The sequence below is a fragment of the Corvus kubaryi genome, unplaced genomic scaffold (genome assembly GCF_017639235.1).
Source record: "Corvus kubaryi isolate FWS band 111438036 unplaced genomic scaffold, C.kubaryi_AGA036_p1.0 split3-73, whole genome shotgun sequence".
NCBI lineage: Eukaryota > Metazoa > Chordata > Aves > Passeriformes > Corvidae > Corvus > Corvus kubaryi.
In genome coordinates, this window is record NW_024582091.1 from 4,300,654 (window position 1) to 4,322,066 (window position 21,413).

A 21,413-nucleotide genomic window follows, 5' to 3' on the forward strand; every position below is an offset into this window, starting at 1 on the left:
AATCTCCTACACACACATCTCTCTGTTATAAAATGGACTAAAATTGTCTCCCTCTGAGGACTTCCCAGCTGAATCCCACGTGAACTGTCCACTCTCTTGGACTCAGTGGGAATGCTGGTTGACTCAAGACTCTGTGTCAGGGATCTGTTTTGAAGGGAAACTGTCTGTTTTCTTACTGCTTAGGTCTTTCTTTCTTCCCTTCTTTTGGGGATGGTTGGGTGTCCCCTCCAGGATCAGTTTGTTCCTCCCTTTTGGGATGGTTTGTCTTCTTTAAAAATCTGGCTAATTTGCTGACTGTAAATATTACATATATTAAGCATATTTGCTGTAATATTATTGTTGGTCAGTTTGTTTCACTGGTAAGCTGCAGTAATTTTAATAGTCCATGCCTACTTGGTGGTTGCTGTCATTGGGTGTACTACCATACTGTTTGATGCTAGTATTGATTGACACCATACTATTGACTGATACTGTATTATTGATTGCTGAAAATAATTGTAATAGATTGACATATATTAATTCATATTCACTTTATTAATCTTCATATTAGCTGTAATAACTATCGGTATACTTGCTAGCAGCAATTTTTGTGGTAATCTGTAATAAAGTAGAACATTTTAGAGAATAAAGCCTCTGTGTCCTTGTGTATTATGGAATCTTAGGAACCCAGTCATGATCTCTGCACAGCTACAGGCCAGGTAACCCTTCAGGTTGTGACCTATAGAATCACACTTTGAACCAAGTCCTTGGTGTCAAAACACAGGGAGCAATTTTTGGTATCTCAAACCCTCTCATCTGCGGCACAAATTAATTTCTCTTCAGAATATGGAATAAATTTTTTCTTGAAATTTAGATGTTTTTATTTTTGGTACTGTTACCCATACAGTCCAAATGAAAACATGTTCAGTTGCTAATCAGACATCTGATTTATCATCACTTCTTGTTACGAATTTTGATCACAACAAAAGACTGAAATTCATGGTTAAAAAGCAAGTTGTTGCCCTTCTAATAAAATGGAAAAGAGAAAAGTGGCTCCAGTGTCACATTGTGCAGCTTATTGTGAAAGTGGTTTGACAGCCTGGGTGTAACAAACATTCCAGTTGGCTGATATGAAAGCAAGGATCAGCCTGGGGCTCAGAAAACAAAGCATATTTCAACTGCAACAAGGTGTTCATCAGAAAGACAGTCTCGCAGTTTCCAACTCATTTTAAAACAAGAATAATTTGTCTGTGCCATGTGTCAACAGTTTTATTTAAAGCACACAATGAAAAATACCAACATGCTGTTTTCCTCTTAATGACAACTTGCTGCACTACAAATTTCAATTTTTAAGTAGTAACATTCTCACATTACACTTACAGATTTTTTTCTGTTGTAATATGTTCCCTTGTGTTATCACAGTCCATCTTTAAAGTGTACACTTAGAAAACCCTTCTGTATGACCAATCTAACACCTATAAGCCAGGAAAATGCTTTATACAAATAAGTTATATTTTTAACTTTTCTTGTCAATAAAGAAACTGCTAAGACTGCAACTAGAGTAACATCATCTTCCTTTCACAGTTCATCTAAATGTGTGTGTTCCCATTCTTACTAACAGAAATTGCCTATTCCTCATAAGTTTGTTAATTGCTTATATTGTTATTGAAAATTTTCATTAAGACGAGTATGTCTTTTGCATGGCAAAACTTATCTGATATTAACCAAATCTCACACGAGCTGTATAGAATTGCATGTGTTTTCCTTTATTCTTTAGGGAACTTCTGGGAAGAGAGCTCTGAGCAGGGTCACACTTGCAAATGAGCACCAGCAACTCATTTATTAACAAGGTTGTGGGTTTGATCCCCATACAGGCCATTCACTTAAAAGCTGGACTCTGTGATACTTGAGGATCCCTTCCGATTCAGAATATTCTGTGATTCTGTGATGTTGGGCTTGGTTGGTGCTAATTTTGCTTGCTTCCCTCTTTGAGGGATTCAAGTTTACTGGAGTCTTGACTGATCCACAGATGATCTACTGGAGTCTTGACTGATCCACAGATGATCTTGCAGGTTAACTTCAAGAAGAGATTAAATGATCATGATCTCATCTTGATTAAGGACTAAACACCACATCTTCCTTTCAGCACAACTTTCCAAGAGTAAGTTCCTGCCTCACAATCTCTAACACACTTCCATGCGCCTAAACAGTCAGGAATAAACAAGAAAACAAACCCTAGCAAATTGCTTCACTCACAGACTGAAGAAAGCTTATTTTTCAGATCTGAATTTGAAGCACAGGTATTGACTATAAAATGCATAGGCATTTTATACAAAATTTTGAGGGTAACAGCTTATATTAATTTGTTTTGTTTGGTTGGTTTTTTTTCCCTACTACTAGTATAGCATTAAAGAAGATCCCTGTAGTGCTTTAACAATCTGCATCTCATACAGTTGGAAGCCCTCTGCTCTACTTAATATTACTGTATACAGTACTTCCTTGTACTTTAAAACTTCTTTTTGGTATATACAATAGTTCAAGTTCAACTGAGATGTTGTTATTAAACATCTAGAGATTGATAATACGGTACCAGACAATGAAAGAACACCATCCCATAAAACAGAACATACAAATAATTTTCACAGTTCTAACAAAAGAAGGTCATACAGAAAAATGTCACAAATAGGTCAGTACATAGTATGATTCAACATAATATTAAGTCCAGCTAATAGTGTCACATATTAAGGGCCAAATCCTGGCTCAATGTGCAGTTGAAGCCTAAACAGATGCTTAGAGAAAAAAATGTAAAGCCAGCCTGAAATGTTACATTGTTAACAATACCATTTGTTAATCTACCTAAAATTTTTGGCCTGAAGTATGTACCTAACTTGTGCTACAGAAGGAACGCATGGCCAGCGGTATTTGGCTCCTGTCCTAGGACATGTCCTCATGGATTTGTCGTGGCCAAGGGCACTGGAGGCAGAGGAGCAGTCTTCCTTCTGGGTACGACAGTTTTATCTACTGTTCTGCCAGAATTTGGCCAAGAGTTCAAAATCCTGTACATCTTATTCAGTAGTCCCACTGAAGTCAATGGAACCTTTTTTTTTGTGAGTAAGATGAAAAGGATTTGGCCCCCAAAGTTTTTAACCCTTTAAGTAGTAAGAAGTTTCATTGCACTTAGCCCATCATTCATAAATAATTTACTACCCAAAACCAAGATAGTTGTTGATGTATATGAAGTGCTGGCTCAAAACCAGGAAAGCATGCAGCAATGTCTGAGTATTCATAGCATTTTGGAACTGAATTCCTAAAGGGAAAAAGAGACACTTGCATATGACAATTCCATCCAGTGTCTGTTTGAGGCCATAATAGTTGTTTTTTCAATTCGTAAATACAACATTATGGATACCTTATAAAAACTAAATAACTACACCATGTATACTGTTGTAATTGCATGTGTACAGGTGTCTTAATTGGACTGGATGGATTTAAAAAAATTTACAAAAAAATATTGGAACAGATGGTTATTTCTAAAGAGCTTCCGAAATGCATTCATGTGGAACACATGGTCATGACTTGGGGAAAGAGAAATTTTTCTCTCCTTCAGGAAAAGCTTTTGGTGACTGGAATGGGCAAGAACAGAATTTTCATACTTAAAGTAATCTTACTCTGTTACTCTGTTCCACATTTGTTATTAATTTGAATTATATGGGGTAGAGGACAACTATATGCCAATTAAATGAATCAAAATATATATGACAGTGCTACTCTGACCACAAGTCATTGCAAGACAGTATATTCTAATAACACGCAGCACTCAAAAACACAATTTGAAATTTAAAATTGTGCAGTCAGGATACAAACATGAGCCCTAAGTTAGAACTGGAAAACAGGACTGAGTACCATGGAGTTTAATCCCAACCAACAGAGTGAATTACTTCATCTCTAATACCATGTCACGCTCATCCTGATCCTCAATATACAGCTTTAACAAAGCTACAGACAGCTTGGGTCTTGAAAATGCTTGCCTCAACAACATCTGCACTGACAGACAATTTTATAGTGTTCCCTTTCTGCAAATGAGATAAAAATTTGTCTGCCTCATAAACATTGCTAAGAGCATGGCTTCTCATTGGCACTGAAGCCTGGAGGTGTCAATGATAGTCAATGATAGTCTGAGGAAATTGAATGTGAAGCCTCTATGAATTGGTTGAGTGAGCTTCTGCCCTTTTGGTTATATTACATCATTTAAATTCCTTGTATTCCCTCCTTTCTTCCCAAAAGAAGGATGTAGACATTTTGTGCTGAAAGCAGTCCTTTGGTATCAAATCCTCAGGGGACATGATGGGCTGCATATCCTTTTGGCTATGGGAATAGGATTAGGTTTCATGCTTAATTCCCCCACTTCATGCTGAAATCAGGAAGAAAAGTTCTTGGAAGGTAAACTAAGTTGGGTGAAGACTCCACTCTATTCACTGGGAAAACTTCGACAAAAAGAGCATTAGTCTAGCCTTTGGAATAATGTGAATGAAATCTCCATAAAAAGGGCTGTAATGAAGGCTTCAGAAGATGCATAATGGTATGCCCAGGAGAAGGTTACTTTGGGTGGTGTTGTGCCTACACCTGGGAAGAAAGGTGTCACCTCTTTGTTTCTACTAAGGGAGTTTTCCCATGATTCCTTGTTTTCCACACAAATTCCAAAGGGCAGATCCTGAAGTCTTTATTCCATCTGTGTTCCTCACTCCACTGGTTACTTGCTGGAGTAAGGCAAGGGAGTTTGCTCTGTGCATCTTCCCCAGGTTCAGATGCCATTAGTCCTTGGTGTCTCCTGGCATGAACTCAGCTTCCAGGATTTTCCACCTGGCGTGAGAGGGGTGTCTCCCTGGCATGAGGAGGAGGATGAGGTGATGCTCCTTGGTGTACATGGAGGTCAGGAGAGCCATCCAGCACCCAAGGTAGCCCTTGGGGCTGGCCCATAGTGCTTACAGGAGCTAAAGTATTTTGTGGATTCAGATCTTGAAAGCCATGTCGCAGCATTTGATATAGGAATTAACAGGTTTCATTGTGGAGGGCTGTGAGCCCTCGGCACTCCCTTGGAGGAGAGAGGCCAGAGCCCAAAAAGACTGTCCCCAGAGATAAGCAACCTTCCTCTGGGTCATGGTGACAAAGTGAACCACCCCCAGCATGCCTTGTTTCTATACGGTAATAGTCTGTACCCAGTTGGCTAATTGGTTTCTACCCCACCCCCTGCCTTTCCCATAAAAAGACCCCTGTTTCTGCCCTGAGCAGGGTGTTGCTGGCCTTCCTTGTACAGGGGCTGCTGGACAATAAAGGCTTCCTCTGTGGAACTCCCAAACAGGGCTCCTGTCTCTCTGTCCCCGAGTTTGTCTTGGGTGATTTTCCCAAGAGCTGGAATCACTTGCAGCAGAGAAGTTGCTACACTTGCTGAAATCCCCTGCTGCCCAGGGAGGCCTGCCACTGCCCCTGGAAGAGTTGTTCCTTGCAGGATTCTCTCTCTAGGAAGGTCATGGCATACTGGTGCTGACCAGCATCGGACCCCCTGTGATATTTCAGGCAGAAGATGAAGATCTTTTTCTACCTTCTGAAGGAGAAAATGCTTTGAGATTTTTTGTGAATACCCCTGCCCCAAAAGGAAAGTATGCACATGCTATATGCAATATTTTTGGTCTGCCTTTTTTTTTCCCCCTTCTGTTTGTGAAAATAGAAAATGCTTAGAAAAGAACAAAACTGATCAATTTTATGATGACATGGAACATTTCTGATCTATATTGAGATTTATTACTAGTCATATTTGACTTTCATATGGGGTTCTGAAAGTGTTTAAAACTTAGTATTAAAAAGCCTCATAACAATCTTCTGAAGCAAGTTTATCTCAATTTTACAGGTAAGGAAACCAAGGCATAAAGAAATGAAATGATTTGCCACAGATGGTCAGGAAAAAGCGGCAAAGTCAGGAAGAGAATGAAATGCTGTGATTATGGGTTAACTCTCTGTTCCTGCTAAGAAAACTGATCTTATCCCTAATGTGCTCTTTCATGCCACCTGTACTGAAGTTCATGAAAACTGGCCAGTTTGTACTGTTAAAACATTTGCAAAGCCAATGATTTTTTTTTTCCACATAAGCACAAAAATTCTACTTAAAGGGTTAATTATACTGCTGTGCTGGTAAACAGTTTTACTTATTGCTGGTTAGACCTGTCTAGATACTGACTGGGACAGAAGAGACTGAGCTGGCCCTGGACTCCCTTGTCTTAGTGTTGGGCATAGATATAGTACAGCAGGATACGCCCACAGTGGCCTCAGGCAGCTCATCTTCCTCTGTCCATTCATTGAGATCTGGGTTATAGCACTGAATGCATTTCTTGTACTTTTTCTCTATTTCATTCCAGCCACCCACTAAGTAAATTTTCCCATTAAGGGTGGAGGCGCCAGCCGTGCTAACTCCGGTTTGAAGTGGCGCCACGTAATTCCATTGCCCCATGTATGGGCTGTAACACTCCACAGGGAGAACATCGACCCTTTCAGCTCGTCCCCCCAGCTGAGACCCACCCATGACGTAGACCCTCTCCAGGAGGGACACTGCGCAGTGCCAGCCCCTTGGGGTGCTGAGGCTGGCCTTATCCTGCCAGCTATCTTTGCTGGGGTCATACATGCACACCGAGCGAGAGTAAGCGTTATTGATGTAACCTCCTGTGACCAGGATCTGGCCATCCACCACTGCGCTGGCGTGGCAGCACCGGGGCACCTCCAGCGGGGCCTTCATCTGCCACTGGTTAGTTGCAGGCACGTAGCACTCGACAGAGGAGAGGCAGCCCTCGGAGTTGCGGCCACCCACTGCGAAGAGGAGGCCATTGAACACATTCAGGCTGAAGTGGGTGCGTCGCTGATTCATGTTTGCCAAGTGAATCCAGCTGTTGAAACGAGGGTCATATCTGAAAGGTTAAAAAAAGAAGGTCTTATATATTGTTCTGCTAAATTATACAGGACTCCTCTGCCATGGCTGCAAGAGCAAAGTTGCTAAAACTTTAGTTAGTTATTCAGCCTATTAAAAGTCAGCATAATGAAACTGGTATTCCTGATTAAATTTCCAGTAAATTTAGGTTTTGATTGGAGAAAAAACATGTTTGTATCATTCAAACCCGGTATTATTTTAATGAAGTAAATCTGATTCTTCTGTAATTTGATTTTGTACAATAATCTCATTAGAGTACTAGGAAGAGATACTTTCAAGATACAGTAGAAATTTTAGAAGTTTCTTTGCAATTTACACCCACAGCAAAGATGTGTAAATTTACTCATAAAGTTTTTAAAAACTTTAGGTGGTGATTTATACTTGCATCCTCTTAGTGCTTTCTAAATGGTGAATATGCTTTCCCTGCCACTCACATGGAGTAAGTTTTATCTAGAAAGAGCATCTGTGCTTTCTAACACCATTCCTATCTGAAATAACATTCATTGTCCTTGACATTTAAATGAGCAACTCTGAAATAGGAAATGTCAAATTATGACTCCTGAAGATGCTGAGTGAGGTACATTAGTAGATGCACACACTTCTGTTGGATGCTAAGGGGACCAGAGAATCACATGAGAAAAAGACTATGGGAATGTAAATACTAATTGCTATATGTCATTCAGCATTGTCATCTGCAAGTCCACAGACATACTGATGTGACTTGACATGCTCACAGTTAAGGGCACAACGAGGATTCCCCCACCTCCTCCCTGCTACCAAGGTGTGCAATGAGCACACAGCTCCTTGTGACAATGTGAGGCATAGCTTAAAGGCAGAAGGTCAAGAGAGCATAACCTCTTTTATGTGAGATATTTTTCTGACGAAGTAGTTTACACAATAAAATTGATCTAGAGAATGTTCTTCATTCATGAACTTCATGTACTGGTTGAGGTCCTCAGGAGAAGCTGACTGTTCCTTCTGGGAGCAGAAAAGGAAGCACTGGTAGAACTGTGGCTGTGTAATGCCATTGCACGTCCGTAGTCTTAGTAGACAAAAGTTTTCTCACCCCCAGCCCTTGCTTCAAGCTACTGTGCACTGCCAGCTTTCAGGCTGAACTATTTAAAAACTAGTACCACCCATGTGGCATTGCATGTTAGTGTATGCACTCTTCTGGCCATGCTATCACCAGTGCAGTCTCGGATGACTATAGATAGGAACTGCAGTATTTCAGAAGCGAGGTATTATTCGGGGTACACTGTAAAAGACAGTCTTCAAGCAATGGTACCATTGTTTCTAAACTCTAGATAATAATAATTAAAAAATAAAGGATATGAAATGCAATATAAAAGCTGTTGAAAATATGATGAATGGTGCATAGAAAGTGAAGTCTATAATACCTAAAAGGTGTTTTTCTGAACTTTCTGTGAGGCATCAAAAGCTTTCAAAAATTTGAGAAGTCTCCTTAGAACATCCCATGACTTCCTATTTATGTTCCTATCTATTTCCTCCACTTGGAATAAGTTTTCTCAGTTTTTCCTCACTTCTCAGTGTGCATATGTAACCATGGTGAAGTTTTTTGGAGAACTCCAGTTGCATATTTCTGCTCATTCAAAGTGTAATATAGAAGAGCATCTGTACCTCCCCCACATTGTCCCCTTTCTCTTTATCCAAGTGGTCCATGTTGCATCACAAACCAGCTTAGTCTATCTATCTGCCTTCTGTGGAATACATACCTCTAACCTTTTTAAAGAAAGAGCCAGTTACCTGCAGAAATTGCTGACTGCATGCTTGGCTTGGTTCCTGGCATCATTCTGGTCTTCCCCACCAGCCACATAGAGAAATCCATCCATCACTGTGACACACTGATTAAAACTTTTAGCAGGCATTTCACTTAGCTTCTTCCATCCGTTTTCAGGATCTCTGTATAAGATGTCTCTGCTAAGAGACTTTTCTGTTAAAGCAGGGCGTCCCCCAACAGTAACTAAGACTCTGAAACCTCCACGGATCCTTGTTCTTCTGGACTGAAGTGTATTCTGGTGATAGGGAAGCAAGTGATAGTTCATGGCATCCACTAGGAGCTTATGGCAGTCTGCATCTTGCATCATTCTTGGCACAGTCTGAACGTAATTGACGAGGTCTTGAGCTGAGATGGTACCAAAACGGATGTTACTTAAGAGATTGGCAGCAAACTTTACTCTTTTTTGGTCAAATTCCAGCCATTTTATTGCAATCTGGAATGCAACAATTTCAGAAGGCAACTGCAAGTCATCATCTGCAAGAAGTTCATTAATCTGATCAAAAGTAAGTTTTAGGAACTGATCAGTTTCTGAAAATTCAATGAAGTTGTCTTTAATAAATTTGTGTGCTGCTTCCTTGGTTGTTTTTAGTCCATATGTTTCTGCAATATTGGCAATGTACATACAGTTCTCAACACTGATTTCTTGGACTAGAAAATCACAGCACATCTTTGTAAGGGTGTGAATCTGTAGATAAATTGCTGTGGAAATGATACTACCTATTGTATAAAGTGAGAGAGTAAGTTTTCCAGTGTAAGCATAGGTGATAACAGTAGCTAGACCCAATGGGGACACATCATTGAGGTCCACCCTTTGAGTAGATGGATCTTTCTTTAAGATGTTGTGAAAGTATTCACTGCTTGAAGCCATCACTACCTTATGAACACTGAAGGATTTGGTTTTGGTACTGATAGTCAAGTCACAAAGGAAATTTTCTTGTCTCATTTTGCTTAGACCTTCCAAGAGGTTTGGGCAGTATGATGGGTCAGAAACCTCAGATGAGATGCAGCTGAAACCATTTCCTCCTTCCAAGAGTCCATTCAAGCCATTTAGTTTACTGAGGGGGCCATCTTCCACAATGATAGTTGTTTCATTGATATCTGCTTTGTTCTTTTTCACATTCTTCTTCTTAGGGGCCATGACTGCAATGAAATATTACAGCCAAGCACTTGCTAAAAATAAAATTAAACACCACAGTTGTGAAATTTAATAGCTATGTGATGATGCAACAAATCTAACCTTTGTCAATACATATAATGCCACAAAATCAAACACACAGGATAATCTGTCTTCCTAAATTCTAGGTTGTAGCATGGCTGCTTATTAATAACAATCAATACTCCAATTGTGAAGAATACACCCACAAGTAATTCAGTAATTCCTTTTTGTTTTAAATAACAAGGTCATAAATTAACATTCACCTATTATCACCACATTCAGAAAGTTAAATTCTCTAAATGGGTTTGCCAGAGTGTAAAATTTTGTATATATTTGTTTAAAACAGACAGGTTCTAGACCTGAATTCATTAGCCTGAAATATAGGAAAAATATGGGCCCTCAACTTTCCAATATAGGAAAAAATATGGGCCCTAACCTGTCTGTAAGGGTACAGACTTACAGGTGAGTTCAGAACTTGACCAGGAAATACTAAGACTGGGAAAAATTCTTAAAGAAACAAAAGTGAGATGAGACATAAAGAGAAAGAGGATTTTAATATGATGTCATATTGATTTTAGATTTAGGTTCTACTCCAAACTGCTTCCAGGTTTTTGTAACTTTTGATTTTATAGACTGATAGTGTTCTATTTCCCATGTCAGATGTGCAAATATTTTCTGCTCATAGCATACTTTGATTGCTTTTCAGTATCAGTAATTTGAAATCTATAATCTTACTTTTAGGATTTTGTGGTGATTTAGGGAGAAGAGGTCTAACTTCTATTTGACAAAATGTCATGCAAAGTATCAGGATGTGTTATTTTAAACAAGTTCTGCATATGTGAAGGTAAGAATCAGTCCCATACAGTTACGTTAGAACACATATTTAAATTATATGTAACAGCTCTAGGCAAGCTCTCAATGAAATGAAGAGCCAAATTTTGTCAAATGCAATGTGAGTAACAACTCCTAGTAACAAGGGAGTTACTTAAAACAAAAATATGTATGTGCAAATATACTTGAAGGAAAGCACTGATCTTCAATAACACAATTTAAACAGAATTGTGAAGATCAGCATTCAGTATATATTTTAAAACAATTTACACATGCTAATTTTCTTTGTGATCCTTGCAGTCATAAAAACCTGAACATGAAAAAATGCTACTTAATGATAAATCAAATGACTGGTTTATTGTAGATAACTTAATAAAAAGACTTCAGTAATATTTCAATCTAGAATCTCAGCACATCATTTATTCCTTAAGCACACAGCATGTAATAAATGGTAATATAATTATAGAAAGGAATGGTTGGTGCCTGTGAGCACCAGCAGTATTTGCTGCTGCTGCTGGGTGATGACCATGTGCAGAGCAGGCGAGGGAGAGGCCATGTGTGCCCCAAGTGTCAGTGTCAGCCTGTGCTGACGTGAGCTGTGATCCCTGATATGCCAGTGTGCCAGCGCAGGGGTCAGCTGCTGCCCGGCTCCCCAGCTCCGGCTGCATTCCAGGAGCTGCATCTGTTGAGACCTATCAGAGTCACCTCCCAGAATAGCAACCTCCCAGCAGCTTGCCATTTTAAGACAGGTTCACTTGAAGGCAGAGCTGGTGTTTTAGTATACTTGGCTGTTTAACGCAACTTTTGTTGCAAAAAACCTGTGATGTTGCAAGTGTTGCATGTATTTGCTGGCATGGGAAAAAAGTGAAACAAAACTCTTGGATATCTCTGTCTGTTATACACATATAGCTTTGCATATGAATAGTCACAATTTTAAAGTTGGCGAGTGCATATTCTTTGGCAGCCGTATCTGTTGTTCTAAGTATTTTTAGAGATTGTAACTTAAAATTTCTAATATATGTAGCACTTAATGTTTATTGCCTCATTGCAGAGCTCATTTAAATGTGACACTTTAAGCTCACTGTTCAAAAATTCTCACTATCCAAAACTTTTTCCTGAGAAACACCTTTTCATCAGCAGAAATTTCACAAGCTAGCTTAATGTACAAGCACTGTAAGTGACGGGACATGTAAACCCAGTGAAACAAATCAAACAATCCTATAATAAAACCAAGTTACTGAACTTTGAAAATCCTGGGTGATTTGGTCTTCTATAATTGTTTGCTTTCACCTAATTTATTTTAGCTTAAGTACCAGTCATGCCAAAGGACACTTGGGGTCCCCAAACAATGCATTCAACCAACCAGCCTCCCCCCCACTTTAAAATGCCACCTTCTAAAAACTATCAAAGTGAGGAGTTAAAAACCTCTTACCCTCCTCAGAAAGATACAGTCCCAGAGCTGTCCGTGAAAATGCCTCTTCCTTGGAAAATGCGAACACAAAAAAAAGAGGAAGTGTGGGGAAAAAGAGTGAGAAAGATCAGAGGCCACTTGGTAAGTGTCAGCTCACTGGTTTTCAGTGAGGCACTTTGCCGTCACAGTGAGCAAGAGACCGGAGCCTGTGCTCTGGTGCTCTTTAAAATGACCCCTCCTCTCCATGCCTTGCTCCCTGCCTCTGCCCAGCCACGGGAGCTCAGCTTCCCTGGGCTGCCTGGCCACTGGAAATCAGGAGGACAAGGCTGGATCCTGCAAATGCACAGGTACAGGGGAGGAAAGAGAGGGTAAGGTGAAGATAATTACAGCAGGTAATAATTGTCCCAGGTGTAGGGTGTATGGTGAACCAAGGGGTTCCCCAGCGCCCAGCTGGGAGCCTGGGAGAAAGCCATGAGGCTAGGGAGGGGCACAGGTTTAGACTGGACATAAGGAAGACAGTTTTTATGATGAGGGTGTGAAGCACTGGAACAGGATGCATAGAGAAGCTCTGGATGCCCCATCCCTGGAAGTGTTCAAGGCCAGGAACTTCAACAACAGTTCACGGATGTTTAACAGTGTTCAAGGATGGAACTTTAAACAACTTTGTCTAGCAGAAGATGTCCCATGGCAGGGGGGTTGGAACTAGATAGTCTTTGAAGGTCCCATCAAAACCCATTTTAGGATTATATTGTTCTGTGACCTAAAATAACCCACAGAAAACACCACGCAAAAGCTGGCACTTTACACTTTCTTAGATTTTCCATGCCTAAATGCAGTCAGAGGAAAGGAGACCAGCTGACAGGGATTCAGTCATGTCCTGTTTGTGGAGTTAGGTCACTGCTTCCATAAAGACTTGCCTCAGCTTTCAAGGATAATGGCTCACATCCTGATACAGAGATGTGAACTTTGATCTTCTGTCTCTCAAGTGTGTATCCTAACTTGGTGGTTATAGTGTACACTGGAATAGCTTACCTCCACATCCTTGCTAGGCAACCTCAGGAATCATATAAAGTCAAACCTCCACATCCCAGGAGAATTTCATCCCCTGGGAGAAAGAAAAAAGTGCAAGTGTCTGCAGGGGAAGGGAAGGGTATTGGGAGAAGTGGAAGAATAAGAACAGGAAGATTTTCTCTTGGCTGTGCTTTGTAGAATGCTTAATCAGACAGATTTATTGGGTTGCGTTCAGGCTTGGATGGGCTTTTACACCAACCACTGCAAAGTAACACTTGTCCTTTTGAACAAAAGGGCATCGCTGTGCCGGTGGAGCTACAGAACATCACAAGGTAAGAATGAAAAAACAGAATTGGAATGTCAAATGTGTGAAATGAGAGCAAAGGAGAGGGACATAGGGCTCAGCCCTCCCAAAAGCAACAAGGTGACCAGGTTTCCTTTTGAAAAATAGGGCCACAGCTATGAAAAATCAAGGATAAAGCCTTATTTTCATAGCATCATGGAATACCAGGTTGGAAGGAATATCAAGGATCATCTGGTCCCACCTTTCTTGGCAAAAGCATTGCCTTGACAAGAAGGCCCAGCACTCCCTTCAGGTAAATCTTTAAAAGTGTCCAGCTTTGGGGAATCCACCACTTACTTCCCTGGGGAAATTATTTAAATGGTTGATTGTTCTCATTTTTTCCTCTTGTGTCAAGACATAATCTCCCCAGGAGTAACTTGTACCCATCCCGTCTCATCTTTTCCTTGTGATTCCCTGTAAAAAGGGAGTCTCCATCTAATACTTTCTTTTTTTTCCCTCACATGTAGATTCCTACTGCCTGAAAAATACAACTAACTATAGCATTAATTTAATATGCTGGATGACATATATATCATCTTTAAACATCTCAATATATTTTAATTTGGCAGTTCAATCTAATTATAAAATTACTTATATCAACACCTATCTTTAAGACTTTGAAGCTTTGCACTAATAGGATCAGTTATAATGATTTTTATACAAAGAATTTATTTTGCACTATGCCCATGAGTTTTAAGAACTTGGAAAATATTAGGTCTTGTAGGTAGTACAAGCACATTTTTAAAACAGTACTACCAAACACATCATATCAGTGAATCACAGTTACTGAGTGTTCCCTTCTCTAACAGCTCATGCCCAGACTTCTATCAATTTTCATAATTTTAAGATGCCCTAAAAGGCCAACATTTTTCAGAGAAAGATTGTTTTTTTCTTTTGTTATTTTTCAGCTAGTTGGGTTTTCTTTATAAAGGGAACACTTGCCCTATGAACAAACACACATCATGATATGTAGAAAATAAAATATTATTTTAATTTTCCTATCTTTAAAATTTACTAGTACATTGTAAAATAAATTTAATTCTTATTCAGTCTCTACGAATGTGTTCCAAACATCCTTATATGATTCACTGTTGAAAATCAACAGAAACAACAATGGAGAAGCATCCTCTGAAAAGACAAAAGTAATTTCTAATTTCCAGAAAAATACTGAACATGCTTTGAGCTAGGCAGTGTAGAGATAACCATCTTGTGGGGATTGAGTCAACATCTCAATGTACTAAAACTGACAAAGTCAAACATCTCACATAGTTCTGAAACTTTGGTTCTGTGTTAGGACAAAACCTTTAGTTACTTGGTCTTCGAGATTAGAGGATGACTGATAGCATACTTGGATATTGTGTGGCACACAAGCTGGCCTTGGAAGCAGTCATTCTCATTTTCCATTAATTAGCACACAATAAAGTCTTTTAAAAATAACTGATTCAGGATCAAAAATAATATATTTGCATAATGCAGATCATATAGCTATATAATTTACATAATACAAATCATACAGTTTTAAAAATCAAACTTTGATCTAATATGCTTTTTAATTTTCAGGTATTCTTAACATTGTTTCCCTTATATCTTGAAAATAGCATGTTCTTTCTGCTTATTTACTTTCAAATGACATAGAAATTAATTGCTATAAAACATTTTTATATTGACTGAAGTCCTTGCAAAGATCATTGTCTTCTCACTTAAAAGAGAGAGTAGTACATTTTTTAAAAATATCTTGAGCCTCTCAAGATGTATCCTTTTAGGTATGAGTGAATCTTGGGGAAAAAAAGAAATTAATTTCTTCATAATCAATTGGTCTATATGAGTGACTAAGGACAATACTACCAGTCCATGCAGCAGTAGCAGGTCATGAAGTAATGTTTTAACATTTTTGGAGTAAAACGTGGAAACATTTCAAGAGAGTTGTTCTCAGCCTAATGAACAAAACCAATTGTTATTATTTGCTCCATGTGCATGATTCAGAATCAACAATAGGGAAAGTTCTTTTGTCAGCAAAGACAGTCCTTTAGGCAATTATAACCATCTTTTCTAATCCATGCACAACCATTACTGCACTCTTTCTGGAAATATAAAGCCTTTTGTTTGAAGTCAACATGCTCTGATTTGTTGGTGGAACTCAAGTGTCACAGCCATGGCCATGTGGAGATACAAACTATGATCAACTAAAGATGTTAACAAAACTCAGGCTCAGCTCTAGATCATGACTGTTTTGTTTGCTCAGATCACTTTGTGTATGCTCAGCCAAGTACCACACACCCTCAAGCCCAAATTTAGTTCTCTATGATAAATAGTTATGAAAAATATCTTTAAATGCACTAATCTGAATGTATTGAGTAATCACACCAGCAATGCCTTTAGGAAGGGTGAAACTCCTTATGCAGACTGCAAATAACTGTGAAAGCATACTGAACTTCAGTGGTGTCTCGGTTTTGAAAGACAGGTGTCTGCTAAGGAAGGCAGAGGCCCCCCTTGAAGTGGCAGATATAACCCCTTTTCCCTCCAAGTTATTATATTTTGAAATCAAGAGCCTTTAGGCGAAGATGTGGGAAATAGGAATAACAGTTCTTTACTATATATATATATGTATATAACCAGTCAAACAAAACAACAACAACTATGGCAGTAACGGCAATCACAAACCCAGTGCCAGCCTTCTCAGCTGTCGGGCCCTTTCCCCTCGGGTGCAGTTCCGCTCGCAGCCGGCAGGGGCGCTGGCGGCTCCCGGTGAGCAGGGCAGGTGCGATGGTTCCCCCGCGGCTGCAGGGGGCGCTCCGGAGCGAGCTCGGGGAGCACGCGGCACTGGTGCTCTGGGATCCCGGGAAGGGATGGAACAAAGGCTTCACAAACCGCTGGGCAGCTGATCCCGGGCTCTCAGGAACAGCAGGCTGAAACGGCAGGCTAGAACGGCAGGCTAGAACGGCAGGGACGGACGCAAATCCCGGGTGGCAGGCGAGATGTATCCAGATGGGAGAACCCCACGGAGGCCCAGGCAGGCAGGGCGAGCAGGGCTACAGCGTAGCGAGAGCTCGAAGCAGCAGCGGGGCAGGGCAGCCACAGCCCGGTCTCCAGCAGGGCAGGGAAAGCGGCTTTTGGGGTCCCGGCGTTGCTTCCAGCAGGAAGAAAGAACGGCCAAAAAGAAAGAAGCAGCAGCTCCTTTCTCTGCAGCTTCTCTCTCCGGACGCTCAGAGCGAACTGACCCCACACCCAGGTGTAGACAAAGGAGTAGCCAGGCCCGCCCCACTCCCCTTTTTGTCTTTCTTAAGTACAGCTATTTGTCCCCTAACAACATGCATATGGGAGAAAATTCCTTTAACAGGAAAAAAAACTAAGACTAAACTAAAACCCCAACAAGTGGGAACAGCAGTGTTTTCAAAAAAGAGATGGAAAAGCAATGTGGTTTTTTTAACCTGCTGAATAAATGTAAAACCAAAAACATTGTTAGGAACAAATGCACAGGGCTTGATTTCACTTAGATAGCTCTGAGGAAGTGTTCAGCAAGACACCCAGCCCCAGTGGGTCACTCAGACCTGCCCTGGTACTCCATCATTTGGTCCCACTTCCTTGCCTAGTTGTGCCCAGCCAAGCCTCTCACATCGACCCATCCCCTGAAGTTCTCACTAGGCTCGTCTCCTGAGCTCAAAGCAAGCCTGTTCCTCTACACAGTTTCAATCTTTTCTTGGAAACTCACTAAGCACTGCCAGTAGGGTATATAGAGGTCCTTAAGGGTGAGGAGAGAGTTTGCAAGCCTTGGAGCAGAGCTGATGACACATCTCTTGAGCGTGTAGTGCCAGCGCAATTTTTGGAGCTATATTTGTGTGTATGTCAAGCCCACTTCTTCCTAAGAGGAGTCACATATCAATGCCAAACAAACAAATCCTTGTAATAATCAGCATTGGCTGCAGTTTTAAAGGACTGAGTAAATTGGAATTCTTTCCTCTTGACAGTTATGACAAGCAATACAAAAAGTGTTTCAGTTAGATCTGGGCTAAAAATATTTTTCTTGTTCTAGGAAAACTTTTGAAATTTTAAGTGTTTTCTTCACTGTCATGAAATCATGATCTTTCAGTATAATTGGGCAGCAAGAACATCTTCCTCATCCCAGGAAATCCAGAAGCTTGATAATTAGGCTTTCAAACAACATATTGGAATTCTAGCTTCAATCACATAATCTGTATGACAATCTGACCCTCAACTTCTCTACTCAATAATGACTTTTAATCATAATGCTGATGTGAGCTGAATTTCTCTGAAGATTTCTTCTCCATAAATGCCACTTTGTATAAACAATGGTACACTATTTGGCCCAGAAAACTAAAGAGTAACTAGTTGTGGACCTATTCTAAGGAAGGGTTGATGAAGTCTCTATAGACTGTGAAGATGAGTTAATTATTTCTGTAAAATAAAAATTTGAGTACAGGAACTGGAGAATCAGTCTGCATCAGGGACCTGGATTTATTTTTTCCATTTCCAACCTGAGTGTTCTACCTACTGTATTGGCCTATCAGCTATTTTGGTTTCTCTACTGATGAATTTACTATACAGTGTGCCAAGCTGTAATAAGACCTATTTTGCAAGAGCAGCAACCCTAACGTGCAAATACCAGACTTGTGCCTACTTAAAATTCCGCTGTAGTTCATACTAGATGCACTTCTTTTTTAACACTTCCTCGAAACACCACTTTAAAGAGTGAAAGGTGTTCCGTGTACCTATTTTCATTATATCTACAGTAACTTCCAGGAAATTCTGCAAACACACAGATTTTTCTAGGAAGGACTCGTTCATCTTGGGAGTCTTTCAAGCCCACGCTCAGCCCCGGCAAGCTCTGTGGCAGAGATCCCGTTTCAGACGTGCAGCTCACACAGCAGCAAAGACTGATTCCCTGCCATAAGCTTTTTAGGTAACCCGTGGGAGAGTCCTGCTGGAAGTCGCAGGGCCCAAGAAAAAAACAAAACAAAACAAAACAAAAAGCATTAGGCATGAGGCTGTAAGTAAGGCAGGACCTAAAGAAAAGGTGTCCTCTTCAGCCCGAGCAGGACTGCAGTGGGCTGCCTGCGGGCGCCAGTCACGGCTTCACGGCTCGGCCTCGCCACCCCAGCACAAGGCACCCTTCCACAGGGCAGCCTCGCAGAGACACCAGGGATGCCACGGCCCTCGAGGTGACTGCAGCTAAGAGATCAGGCGTGCACCAGCAAGTGACACTCTCCGTGTCCCACCTGGCGCCCGCGGCACAGGGACCGCTCGGGGCTGCTCCCGGGGCTGGCACGGCCGCCCTGACGGGCCCGCCCTGGCAGGGGCACAGTGGGCGCCACGGCTTTCCCTGGGCAGGCCGCTCCCTGACTCATCTCCACGGGCCCACCCCGACTACGCCGTGCTTGCTCAGCACCGCACTGTGCGTTCAAACGGAGTCCCGCGGGGCAGAGAAGAGCACACAGTCCGCGCTGTTATTGCTGGTAGCTGGGCAGCGAACAACCAGCCCGCCTGCTGCTCTCAGCAATCAGCCCGGCCGGGAGGCACGGCCAATGGTGGAGCCGGCGCGGCTACAAGAAGGGCGGGCGGTGGCGGACTGACCCCCGTGGCGGCGCCGGGGTGGAGGCGGAGAAGGGGCGGAGCGGCCCCGGCGGCGGGGCCACGGCGGAGAAAGGGCGGAGCGGCTCCGGCGGCGGTGCCACGGCGGAGAAGGGGCGGAGCGGCCCCGGCGGCGGGGCCGTGGCGGAGAAGGGGCGGAGCGGCCCCGGCGGCGGGGCCGTGGCGGAGAAAGGGCGGAGCGGCCCCGGCGGCGGTGCCGTGGCGGAGAAGGGGCGGAGCGCTGCGCGGAGCGTGCTGGGGCTGCAGGAGCGGCTGCGCTGTGCGCAGGAGCCCGCCGAGGTACGCGGCCAGGAGCGCAAAGGCGGCAGCTGCTGCGCTGTAATTTCTGTGTTCATAAGCGCTCTTCTACGTGAAATAGGTGCTTCTGCTTGGTTTTAACGGCGCACATCAGGATGAGCGGGGGTTGTCACGCCCTGCCTTGCTGTTCTTCCTGGTCCAAGAAGGACTAAGATGTTATTCTGAAACGACCCCTGCAGGGTGGCCAGGCTGCTCAGTGCGCCCGAGGAGTGGCTAAGGAACACCTGAAGCAGGCAGAGATGGGTGGGGAGCGCGGTCAGAGCAGGTGCTGAAGCTGCGCCGGGCGCTGGAGGGGCCGAGGGGACCAGGGCACCCCCCGCTCTCTGAGCAGCAGCCGGCGCTCCCAAGGAAATGGAAGCAAAGTAGCACGTGCCAGATTTGCCTCAGTGTTTCAGTGAAGTAATAAATCACATTTGACTGAAGAAGGTGTATCCAAAAGAGTGATGTCATTTTTGCTTTGAGGGGCTTTTTAAAAAATTTTTTTTCGGAGGGTCGCATCTGCTTTGAAAACACAGAACGCTTTTACCTTGATGGGTTTCAAAGGCATTAAAAATTGATACAAGTTTGTGGTCAGGGGCAGAAGGCAGCAGTAAAAACGGCATTGTATTTGGTAGTTGATGAAAAGCTTAGCTATTAATCATGTTTAGAGCCTGTTTTTAAAGTGTGTGTGTATGCATATAGAGGAAATACTGATTTTCCTAGCCAGTAATGGTTTATCTTATTGAATGCCTGTGATGTAGACAATATCTGTCTAAAAGGCAAATATCTGTGCAGGTGGTTCTTCAGAAGTTTTAATTTGCAGTTCAATAAACCTAAGATCTCTTCCTGTGCTACAGAAATGATCAGATATTATAGTGTCTGAATTTGTACTTGGGATTAGTGTTGCTATGCTATTTTGAAGGGGTACCAAAGGAAAAGAAAGAAACAATTCTAGAGGTAATTAATTTTTAAGTGATCCCAAACCAGTAAGTTTCAAAGCATCCAACTAAAGTGAAAAATGAGAACAACTCTGTTTATGATTCATTAAGGGAGGAGATACACTGTTATGCAGCATAGCTGCAAGTAGGTGCTGCATAAAATGGAGCACCTAATGGTGGTGCTGCAGCACTTCTGTCCCTGCTAAAACTGTCTACTGAAATAGAAGTATTTATGGGTAACAGGGCCTAAGGAGTGGCAGGGAAAGTGAGAAACTGATAGCTGTAAATTGGCAGTCATGAAAGGTACTCCTAACAGAAGTTGAATCTAGTAAGAGAAATTATGTGGTTAGCATCTTTAAAGGCAAAGAGGATGTGTGGAAATGTGTGGAAAGAATTACAAATCAATATTACAGATGTGTATGTAGGTAAGCATTGTTGTCAAATACTTGTGTTCCATACTGAGAACGATATTTGTCTTTGGACTTTTTAGTAAGTGCTAAAAGTTTTTGATAACCATGCAGGACATCAGTTGTCCATTTCAAAAGCTTCTTAATGTGTGGAGTTTGATAGCTACCCACTGAGTTGTCAGAGAATTGACCAAAGAAAGAACAGGTATTGAATGATGCTTATGGTTCTAGGGAAGGTACAGGAAAAAAGTAACTGTACTATTGGTGATAAAGGTCAGTGAAATGGTCTTCATTGACATTGATCATAAAGGAACATGTTGAGCAGCTGCATGATGTTAAGATGTAACTGATGCAGAATTAAAGAGTGGTGCCATGATCCATACCACTCAGTGAGATGTTATGTAGATACTTTCTGCCAAATTTATCTCAAATTGTATTTGGCTGACACTAATTATAATAAATATATGCAAGCTTCAAGGCATTTGACTTGCTTCTGTCCGATCCTGATTTGAGTAGTGGTGTCACGGGCCTGATATAATACATAAAACTGACTTCAGTTCCACTCGCCAAAAATAAGTGCCAGATCGCATCAGGAAACAATATTGGTTTGTGGGTTTGTGGTGTTTTTTTGGGGGGGTAGGAGGGTGATTATGCATCTCTTTGTGACTTGATGCTACTGAAAT

General features: G+C 41.7%; 2 protein-coding genes across 2 annotated transcripts in view; one reads left to right on the forward strand and one right to left on the reverse strand.

Annotated features, from left to right (window-relative positions):
* Positions 1 to 1,222: 1,222 nt before the first annotated feature.
* Positions 1,223 to 12,328, reverse strand: KLHL31 (kelch like family member 31). Its single transcript, XM_042017241.1, has 3 exons — positions 12,170 to 12,328; positions 8,717 to 9,920; positions 1,223 to 6,932 (listed from the first exon to the last, which is right to left on the reverse strand). Exons 2-3 carry the CDS (start codon positions 9,886 to 9,888, stop codon positions 6,200 to 6,202), a joined length of 1,905 nt encoding a protein of 634 aa, XP_041873175.1. The 5' UTR covers positions 9,889 to 9,920; positions 12,170 to 12,328; the 3' UTR covers positions 1,223 to 6,199.
* Positions 12,209 to 21,413, forward strand: part of LOC121659366 (elongin-A2-like) — a 50,721-nt gene continuing 41,516 nt past the window's right edge. The window contains exons 1-2 of the mRNA XM_042017369.1: positions 12,209 to 12,289; positions 18,978 to 19,388. Coding sequence (XP_041873303.1) covers positions 12,209 to 12,289; positions 18,978 to 19,388 — 492 coding nt within the window. The remainder of the gene's footprint in view (positions 12,290 to 18,977; positions 19,389 to 21,413) is intronic.